General features: G+C 47.3%; 2 protein-coding genes across 2 annotated transcripts; one reads left to right on the top strand and one right to left on the bottom strand.

The window, feature by feature from the left end:
- Positions 1–50: 50 nt before the first annotated feature.
- DERL2 (derlin 2) lies at positions 51–4,818 on the bottom strand. Its single transcript, XM_059866368.1, has 7 exons — positions 4,666–4,818; positions 4,211–4,276; positions 3,874–3,947; positions 3,376–3,469; positions 2,736–2,931; positions 2,087–2,177; positions 51–928 (listed from the first exon to the last, which is right to left on the bottom strand). The coding sequence occupies exons 1-7, from the start codon at positions 4,816–4,818 to the stop codon at positions 823–825; spliced, it is 780 nt and encodes a 259-aa protein (XP_059722351.1). The 3' UTR covers positions 51–822.
- A 238-nt stretch (positions 4,819–5,056) lies between these two features.
- MIS12 (MIS12 kinetochore complex component) lies at positions 5,057–6,848 on the top strand. The gene has a single exon (XM_059866370.1). It carries the CDS (start codon positions 5,249–5,251, stop codon positions 5,879–5,881), a length of 633 nt encoding a protein of 210 aa, XP_059722353.1. The 5' UTR covers positions 5,057–5,248; the 3' UTR covers positions 5,882–6,848.
- The last annotated feature ends 4,051 nt before the right edge of the window (positions 6,849–10,899 follow it).

Below are 10,899 nucleotides of genomic sequence, written 5' to 3'. Positions count from 1 at the left end.
TAGTTTTTTCCAGCCCCTGCTGCCTCAAGACTACAGGATGACACAGAGGATTAACCAAAAAGGATCCACAAGACATTTTATTCAACTCATCATCATTTTTTGAGTCCTGACTCCAGACAAGTTTCCTTCTCTAGTGCTGCAGGACATCCAGTAACAGCAGAGGGCACACAGGGGTGGATTTTGCAGGCACATCTATTTAACCACCAGTCTGAAAACTGGGCACGTGAACACACAGTCCTTGGGGGAAAAAAACCACCAAAATGTATCCTCAGCCTGCAGATCATTCCAAAAACCCAGCTGGCAGAGTGAAAAGCTGCATGTTGTGTTCCCTGCAGTTCAAAGATGACTGGAGAAACAGCACCTCAGATTAAAGAACCTTTTGCCATTGAAATAGTGACTTAGCCATTCAATCATCTTGCAGTTGTTTTATCCAAGAATAAAAAAAATGAGTTAAATCCCAAAAAGTTGGGTTTGTCCCCTGTAAAGTTTCCCATAGAGCTTCATGTATCAAATAACTTGAAAAAAATGCTTTAGAAATCACTTTAAACAAGTACTTGCGTGGCCTTGTTAACTGAAGTTAACAGGAAACAGTTTCCAGTTTTAAATTTTTGGCTCCACTGGATTTAGGTGATGTCCAGCACAAGGAGTTCCCTGACTGGGAAGGGTGCTGGGAGTGCCTCGGGTGAGACTGCATTTCATAAAGTGCTTGTGTTCCAAACCATAGAGCTGTCAGAGTCCTCTCTGTGCTGGGGAAAGAGTCCCCATGGGGCTGGAGCCAGGCCAGTGCCTGCCAGGGGTGGCTGGGACAGCCCCAGGCCCTGGTTAACCCCCGAGGCGCTGCCCCTCTCCCCAGGCAAAGCCCCCCGGCCGCTCCTCTGGCAAGGGGTTGTAATTGGGGTCATCCTCTGGGGTGTCAAATATTGCTTTCCTGCAAAACACAAAGCATGGTTATCCTTTAAAACACAGCTTTCACATTAAGATCAAGACAGCTCACATGCTGCACAGTGCCCTCCCTCAAGAACAGCTTGTTCAGGTAGTGAGGTTTATGTCTCCACTTTGGAACCACCAGGAAGGAGATCCCAAATCAACCAGGAAGGAGATCCCAAATCAAGACTGATGAGGTTCATCCTCTGCTATTTATGTATAAATACTCCATGCCAGACATCTTGAGGATAGTCTTATGACTGTGAAAAACAACATCAAGACAGCTCAGTGTCCTCAAAAACATCAGTGTCCTCAAAAACAACATCAAGACTGCACAGTGCCCTCCCTCAAGAACAGCTTGTCCAGGCAGTGGGGTTTATGTCTCCACTTTGGAGCCACCAGGAAGGAGATCCCAAATCAAGACTGATGAGGTTAATCTCCTGCTATTTATGTATAAATATTCTATGCCAGATATCTTGAGGATAGTCTTATGATTCTGTGAAAAACATCAAGACAGCTCACATGCTGCACAGTGTCCTCCCTCAAGAACAACTTGCCCAGGCAGTGGAATTTGTGCTCTTCAATTTGGAGCCACCAGGAAGGAGATCCCAAATCAAGACTAATGAGGTAATTCTGCTATTTATGTATAAATATTCTATGCCAAACATATTCAGGATAGTCTTATGATTCTATGAAAAACAACCATCAGAGGTGTTCTGGGAGAGCACCATAATGGATTAGAGCATCCACACAAGAGGGAACTGAGTGGAGGGAGCACCACTACTCAATACTATAAACACTGAAGGATTTTCTTCCCAAAATTGTCATGTGAGGATGACATAACGAAGAAAAAAAAAACATTACATATCTTATATGTAATACCTCAGCCACTGTTCAGCAGGGGACTCAGCTTTGGTGTTTTCAGCAAAGCCTGACAAGTGTTATCAGAGAAAGCAAAGGTAAAATCCTTTAGCTCTTCTCCCAGTTAAGTTGGTTTCCACTTAAACAAATTCCAGCTCCTTGTTTGGCAACACAAGTTCAATAAAAAATGCAAGAAGAGACACACCCCAATTCTGCCTCTGCCCAAATGATGTGACTGAATTGCAGTTTTCCAAACAAGCACTTTTCCCGTGTCTCTTCCAAAGCAGACACCAATACTCACAGGACAGATGGTGTTCTCAGGAGTCTTCCACCACCAGGCTGATTGGGAAAGACATCCTCTAGGAAAAAATATATATGCCCAACAGCAATGCCTGGTATAGAAACAAAAGCCAAAAGATGATTTTTCAGTAGTTCTCCTTTACAACTCTCCAATGCTTTACACTAGAGATTTCAAAAAAACAACATACATTGGTTCTTCCACAGAAACCATGATACAAAAATACAAAACCTAAGGAAGAAAGCTAAAGCAGGTAAAAAGCTTAACTTATACTACAAGATGCTAATATTGGGGAAAGGTCTTGTCATTATTAAAAATACTGATGTTATGGCTCTATTAGAGTCGATAAAATAGTAATATAAACTATTTTATTTCAGTAGACTGATGCTATAGTCAGATGATGCATCAGGGCTGATTCTAAGCAATAAAAAGCCAAAACATCAAAAGCTCTTTCTATTCTTATCACAGCACAAAACATGCTACAATGGCTAAAAAGCAGAAAAGCCTAAAAATATGAATATAAAATAATAAATAAATCAGAAGAACTGACACTAAGCATTAGTTAGCCTAAAAATGGGACAAATCCCCATTTTCTGTTTCACGTAAAACACGAGGAGGAACAGATCCTCACGAGATTGCTGCCATTGCTCACCCAGGAGATCCACAATGATGGAGTTCCCCAAGAGCAGAGAAAAGCCCATCAATACCCAGGGTAGAAAAGGGGCTTGGAAGATGAGGAGCCCGAAGAAGTTCATGCGGACGTAGGGGTTCCTGCGGCTCCACACGTACACCAGCATGATGGTGAACGCCTGCCCCAGGAACACCAGGTTCACAAACAGCCCAAAAAGCTGCCATGGCTCGTTAAGGAAACTCTTGTGAGGTCAGGAATTTCACAGCTTAATTTGTAATCTTGTGTTTTCCACACAGTTGGTAAATCCACTTTCTCAGGTGTAAGGATGTCAAACTACTGTCCTTCAAACCCAACAGGCGCAGCAAGTTTTGGGGTACCTGCAGCATGAATAATCTCATTAAAGCAGAATTCAATTCTTCACAGACAACCTGAGCATGATCTCACACCTGAACAGTCCCCTGATAAACTCATTTCCACAATCCAGCAGAAAAAAACCTGAAAAACCAGCAACAATCCCAAAGCATTCAAATCCACCCTAACAAATACCAGTACTCCTTGTGCAACAAACTATATTAAGGTAACAGTAACAACATGGTTTCAGCTCTCCTTCCCACTTCTGGAGCTTTACTAAAGGAGCTTGGAATTAAAACAGAAAGGATACAGTCATTAAAAGTCCTCCAAAAAGGAACATAAATACAAAATCTGCTGTGCGACCCCGGAAAGAGCCTTCCTCGAGCATGCGGCAGTAGCGGTATCTGAGGCCAAGGTCAGGAAAACTCCAGTGCAGGTGAGTTCAGAGACACATCCAAGCAGAAAATTATTCACTTCTACAGCAGCTTAAAAGTGTTTTGTCAATTTACTGCATCACTTGGCTTTTTCTGGATATTTCAGCACAGAGGGTGAGCCAGCAGACAAGAAAGTTACCTGGAATTTTCTCCTGCACCAGGTCAGCACAAGCCTGAAGGAATAGGCCGGCACAAATTCTTAACACCAAAAAAGTAACTGGCAAAATTCTTGACCACTTAAAAAGGAGACCCCCTTGAAGCTGGAATTGCTGAATTCCCAGGAACTCAACCTCTCCTGTGTGCAGGTACTGCAAGATTCCTGCACTCTGGAGCTTTGCTTGCCAAGGGAACCAACACAACTTGGTGAAGGATACAAAAAGATCATGTTAAATAAAAAATTAAAGCCAACTGGTCCAAAGAACAAGTAGTTTGTGATTAATCTCCATATCTGGAAATAAGACAAATACAAGGACTTTAAACATGACAGCTTATTTTTATTGTCTAAGTAGATAAACAAGTAACAATGAAACTGAAATCTCCTTTACAGAAAATGAAACTAAGACCTATTTTAAGGCATAGTGGTCTGCACTCTGCCTACATTAACTTTTAAAAAGTGTATTTCTAACACAAAAAGTACACTGTTTTGAGACTTAACACCTAAAAAGCTCTACAGCACATTTTAAAATCTACAGTGCTTCAGAACACACTTACTTGAAAGTGCTTAAATATTAACTCAGGGTTGAAATACAGCTGGAAGGGCGTGATAAGTTCTAATTGCTGAAAAAGAAGAAAACATTTCGAAAGGATCAATACAAGAAACAAACAAGAAAAAAAAAAAAAAAGGAAGGAAAAATACACACCCAAAACAGCACAACCCGTTCCTCTGTGAAAAAAGAGCCCAGCAAGTCACATCAGCACTGGGAGTTTTTTGGCAAGTGGGAGTCTCAATTCAACAACCCTCTGGCGCTGTCGTTATTAATTCGTGCTTTTCACCTCCCCGGGGCCCGTCCCGGGAATCCCCGAATCGCTCAGGGGGTCTCGGGGCTCCAGACCCGGCTCGGAGCGCGGGCGGTGCCTGAGGGCGCCCCTTCCACGGCCACCCCGGGCCCGCCCCCTCCCAGCTCCCCTCACGGCCTCCCTCCCTCCCTCCCGCGGCCGCCACTGACCACGGCGGCGGTGGTGAGGACGCAGGCGGTGGTGTAGGCCCGGGTCACGGGCGGCACCTGCAGGTACTCCTGCCGGAACGTCTGGTACGCCATCTTGGCGGCCCCTCCCCGGCCCGCCCTCCTCCGCGCCCGCCCGACGCTCCTCACTCCCATTGGCTGGACCGCAGTGCCCTCCCTCCACTCTGCGCTCTCATTGGCAGACTGCCCAGCTCGCGGCGGCCGCTCCGCGCTCCCATTGGTCGTCTTGCAGTGCCTGCCCATATCCTTCGCTGTCATTGGTCGAGAGGCCGCGCCTGGCCCGCCCGCCGAGGGACGGAGAGCTCGGTGATTGGGCAGGAGGGTGCCCTGGCGAGCGCTGATTGGCTGCGGGCGGGGTGCCCTGAGGCGGCGCTCGAGCGAGGCGGGAAAGCGGCGGCGGCGGCGGCGGCGGGTCTCGGAAGCGTTCTCGGGCAGCGGCCCCGGGCCCCGCGCTCGGCCCGCGAACGCCAGCGGCAGGAGTGGCCAGAGCGGCCCTGCTGCCTCGGGTAACGCCCTGTGAGAGCCGCCTTGCCCCCGCGGCCCGGCCGCCCCGACCCCCGCCGCCATGTCGGTGGATCCCATGGCCTACGAGGCGCAGTTCTTCGGGTTCACGCCGCAGACGTGCATGCTGCGCATCTACATCGCCTTCCAGGACTACCTGTTCGAAATGATGCTGGTGGTGGAGGGCGTGATGCTGAAAAAGCTGGACGGCATTCCCGGCTGCAAAATCAGCCCTTCCAAGATCCGGAAATGCACCGAGAAATTCCTGCTCTTCATGAAGGAGCACTTCGATAAACTGTTCTCTAAAATGGAAGAAGTGCTGCTGCAGCTGGTGCTGAACATCCCTAAGAACGTGCTGCTGCCCGAGGACAAGGTGCAGGAGCAGTATCCCTACAGCGAGGAGGAATTCCAGGCGCTGCAGGATGAGCTGCAGCAGCTGCAGCAGCAGTGCAGGGCAGAGGCGGTCCTGGAGCAGGAGCTGCGAGCGGAGCTGGAGGAGCAGAAGGCTGTCAAGGCCGAGCTGGAGAAGATTTTGCAGTGCTTTGATGGGCTTGAGAACATCTGCAGGGAGCACGGGGCCGGCAATTTCAAGGAAAGCTTTGCCTTCCTGACACAGAGCTCTAAGAAATTGCAGGATGTGCTGAAAGATATTGAGGAGAAGAGCAAAAAAATTAACCAGCATGATCAGTTAATGTAATGAAAATTCTGAGAAGGCAGCAGATGCCATACAGAGAGCTTGCTTAAGATGACAGGGGCTTATTTTTCTCTTACTCCACTGGTCCTGCCGGGATTTGGTCTAAAAGCTGTTGAATTGTGCCAGTTTGCTCCTCCCTAAGGCAGGAAGGGGAGAAAGCCTGAAAAATGTAACTCAGATTGTTAACTTTGCAAGTTTTGGGTCACATAACCTGAGTTTGAAAACACTGAATATTGCCTTTGAACACAATGTAGCACTAGCCTGTTTTAAGGGTTATAAAAACAAAGCCTCGTTAAGACTTGTAGGAATGTGTCGGTGGTTTCCAGCCTGAGGTCAGAGAGACCACTGGGACTTTGCTGGTGGCCAAGGAGCTGCCTGGCCATGGCTACGGTGCCTTTCTCTGTGTTTGGGAAGCCAGCAAGGAGGAGATGCAGGGAGAAGGATGACACTGATGCTGTCAACAAGGTTCTGATGAGATCTGTTGGCATCAAACCAAATTTCAGCCCAGTTTCTGGAATCTCGGGGTTCCTCACCACTCCACCTGTGCTTGAGGTTCTGTCAGCCCAGAGCAGAAGCCACTGGAGGAAATTAGTTATTCCATCACTTTGTCTTACTTCACCTTATGTTGCTTTACATATATATTTGTTTAGGGTTTTTTTGTTGCCCAGTGTCCCTTTTCTACTAAACAAAGTTTCTCTTATTAACATGTAATCATATTTTCCTGTGAAAATGTTATTAGTATTGATAAGCTCTTGTGTCTTAATTAAACTTATTCTCTCTGTTCTTAATTAAAAATCCCTGACAGTCTGTGCATCTTTCCATGGCAGCTTTTAACCTCCTGTTTAGTCCTGTCATTAAATATCAATATTAATTTCTACTTTACTAGCATAGAAGTTTAAAACTCATTAACCTTGTGAATCATTTAGGGGTGACTGCAATAAAAAAAGTGTATTGAAAACATAAAAGACAATTTGGAATTCTTTTTTCCCTGGATTGAGAAGAGTAAGATGTGAAAAGTGTCACTTGGCAGCAGAGGGCAGCATCAGCCCGGCCCAGGGATCTGCTCCACAAGAGGTTGGTCTGGTTTTCCAGCTCAGTGTGACTTTCTTGGACATCAAGAATTATTGAGTTTCCTCAGGTGAATAATTTGTTTTATCCTCAGTAAATAGGAGACACTTTTCCTGTGTGTTCTGTGCCCGGAGTGACCACACACAGATTGGCAGAAAGCTGGACCCTACTGAGTTTGTACACCCCAACGCTGCATTTTCCTTCAAAAAGGAATCATTCCCATTTTCACAGGTTTCTCCTCCAGCCAGAGAGACAATTTCACTGCCAGGCCAGGGCTCCTCCCAGCACATCCTTCCCAGCTGGAGTGCTGGGTGAGGGGGATGCTGGGCACGGTGGTTGTACTGGGCTGTGCCTGGCCCACTCCCTGACCCCTGGTTTTGATGTCTTGCTGTGTCACCAACCAGGGAAATGTGTCCACAACTAAATCTGGGATTGACCATCCCACCCTCCTGGTGTGGATTTAAGCCATGCTGACCTCAGGCCCTCTTGTGATCATCCTTTCCCAGCTGCTCTCAGAAATGCCCTCCTCCCACACACACTCCCAGCACTGCAGTCACCATAATCAAATATTTTACAATAAATTACATCCTGATGCTCCAGAGAGTGGTGCAGGAGCAGTGCCCTCGGGCAGGGAGCTGTGGCAGCTCATGGAATCACAGAAAAGTCCAGCAGCTCCCCAGTGCTGCCATGGCCAGCACTCACCTGTCCTCGAGTGCCACATCCACAGAGGCTGGATCCAATGGCACTGGTAAGGCATTCCCAACTCCAAATCATGTCCATGTTTTGTGTTTGTGGGGTCTGTGGAGATTCAGAGCCTCATGAGCAGCTTGACATAGCCTGACTCCATCCCCAGTGGCCTCTCCATCTGTCCTTGTCCCCCTCTGCCCAGGCTCCCATTGCTCTCAGAGGCAGATCCAGAGTGTCCATGGCCATGGTCCCATTGGTGACAAGGCAGGCAAAGACAGGGTAGCACCAGGAGCAGGACTTGGAACTGGTTTGGAAAGGAAGGGAAGAACTTCCAGTTGGATGATTTTATTGCTCATTTTCTCCCAATACTTGCATGGAGTATTGGGAGAAATTCTGAATATCTGCAATATTCAGAGCCCCAGGCCAGGAGTGAGGTACTTCATAATACCCAATGTAAAAACTGCAACCAGCTGCTGGTAAAACATTTCCAAGAGCCTTTTTCAGGAGAAAGAGCCTTATGTCAAGCACTTGGTGCAATGAACACCCCAGCAGCAAACTGAGGTCTGAGGGAGATAAAGCCACTGTTTTCCCCACCAGGATAATGCCTTCCTGCTCTGGGACACACAGGAGGAGCCCTGAGGATCCATGGGGCTGAGGATGTCCTGGCACCTGGATGCTCCATCAGATTGAGAATGGCTTCAAGCCCCTCTACAGTTCCTGGGACTATCAGGCTTCCAGCAAAACTCACCCCTGGGAATAAAAGCATGTCCTGGCTGTGAGGAGGAGGAGTGCAGCTGGAATTGCAGGCCCTGTGCACGGAGAGGGGTCAGGGAAAGCGGGGAAGGAGCTGGCTCTGTGTCCCAGGGATGCTGGTTTGCCCTGCAAACCCCCAGGGGTTCAGTTCCCTGCATAAGGAGAAAACAGAAAATTTAAACTAAGAATTTTTGGCAGCATTCACAGGCAGTTGGAGCAGTGTAGCCCTCCTTGACTTAGACGCTGAATAATGGTGTAATTAGCAGCTGTTAATGAACCCACACCTGGCAAAATGCCGGGGGAGGAGGGGGGTTACCATATGCCTCATTAAAAGCCTTAATTACAGGCAGGAAATGCTGGTGGCAGCCACAAGCTTTAATCACTTCACCTCAAGTTGGTGGTGGGTCAGCTCCTGCCTTTGCTGTCCCATGGTGGCACAGGGCTCCCATCCCTGTCCACATCCCACAGCAAAGCTGAAGGGACCAGCAGGGCAGGGAAAGATATTTATTTGTTCTAATAATGAAAAAAAAAATGTTGTGGCAAAAAATTTTCTTCCACAGGGATTTTTGCTGGCACAAATTGAGCAAGAGCATCCCCCATCCTTAAAACAACCCTGTGGAAACTCCAAATAAAAATAATAGAGATGGACAGAGAGAGAGCCAGGCACTGTGAGTTATTCCAGCTGGTGATTGCAGCAGCTCTTCCCTAATGTGTTTGCCCATCACACACCATAAAATGGGATGGGAGTGAACATTCCAAGTGCTTACTGGGATTTCCAGAGAGCTGCCCCAGTGCTGCCTCCCCTGCACCCCAGCCCTAGCAATAAAATAAATGGGGCAGGGAAAATGGGCACTCAGCTCCCATTAGTGGCTGAACATTGATTTACTCAAGCAAAGAAACTCAATCAGGGCTTGGCTGCTGGTGGCTCCTGGCCGTGTTTGTGGGACATCCCTGGAAACTGTTAGAAAAGAACATGGTAAATGATTTTTTCCTACTCAAGGAGAAGAAAATGGAAAAACTGGAAATGTCTGGCAACAAAGGAATCACTTTCACATATGAGAGGCTTTTTCCCCCTAATTAAACCATAGGAAAGAGAGAATGAGAAAGAAAAAGAAAAAAAAAAACATGAAAAAGAAAAAAACATGTCCCTCACACAGCTCTTCATGGCTTTGGCTGCTTCCCTGGCTGTTCATCCTGCTCTGCATCCATGTCACCCATCCCTGCTGCAATTGGGTTTGTGTTGGAAGGGACCTTAAAGATCATCTGTTCCCTGCCATGAGCAGAGGTACCTTTTACTAGACTAGGTTGTGGCAAAATCATTGTAGGAATTTAATTTCAGCTTGAAGAGGAATCAAAAAAATAAACAAACCAAACTAGAAAACAAACAAACTGGAAAAATAACATTGAGGCAAGATGGAGCCTTTGGAGGTCAATCCACTGGGTGGATCCTGCCAGGTGGTGATGCCCCAAAACTGAACACTTTGAACCCAATGTTCACAGCTGGGCCATAGCTCTGTTTGGGGTCTGTCTCTGTAGCTCTGATTAATCTTGTCCCCTTTCCTGGGCAGCCCTGCCTCCCAGTGCTGGGCTACTGGGGATTCCATTACCCCTGATTTCCCCATAGGAAGGAAATCATCCTGCTGCTTTGTCTGCTTATCCCTCCTAGGCTCCTATTACTCCCACTTACACAATTCAGAATATTAATCCCTCCTGTCACCTTAATTTCTAATAATTAGTATTTGGTGTAACACTGAAGCAGAGAGCAGCTCTTAATGAATATTATAATAGGCACTAAATTATAATTTACTGCTCTCAAAATCCATTTTGATACATAGCCCACTTACAAGAAAATCAGGGGAAGCAGATTTCAAGCCCTTTACCTGAGTGGATCCAACCCCAAATTGAGTCCCCAGCAAGATCCTAAATGACCATGAGCTCCAGGGGCATTTAGTGGCCTGGGATGTGTCACTGACCATGTCAGGGCTAGATGTGCCATGGTGGCAGCAATGTGACCTCACCAGGACACTGCATACCCAGGGAACCAGCAATTCTGCTTTCAGTATTTTATTTACTCCCTGACAAAATGCTGGGGTATGAATCCATCTGGAGTGGATGGACAGCATTTATCCAGAAAGAGAGTTTGTGCAGTAAGGAACCCTCAATGTCCCCATCTCCAACCTCAGCCTCTGCCAGTCCTTCTTATGGAGCTGTTTCTCTTCCTTTTGTGTTGGTGGTTGCCAGGAATTTATTTATCCATCAATTAACAGGTAGGTTTGCCATTGGCAGCTATTGGGGCCCGTTGTGTGTTTGAGCAGAACACAGAGTTCCAGAGTGGTTTGGGTTGGGAGGGATTTTAAGCTCATCTTGTTTCACCCTGCCATGGGCAGGGACACCTTCCACAATCCCAGGATGCTCCAAGGCCCATCCAGCCTGGCTTGGACAGGGATGGGGCAGCCACAGCTTCTCTGGGACACTAGTGCCAGGGCCTCCCCACCCTCACAGGGAAGACACCA

This window comes from Haemorhous mexicanus, chromosome 22 (genome assembly GCF_027477595.1).
Source record: "Haemorhous mexicanus isolate bHaeMex1 chromosome 22, bHaeMex1.pri, whole genome shotgun sequence".
Lineage (NCBI taxonomy): Eukaryota > Metazoa > Chordata > Aves > Passeriformes > Fringillidae > Haemorhous > Haemorhous mexicanus.
This window is presented reverse-complemented; position numbering and strand designations above follow the sequence as displayed.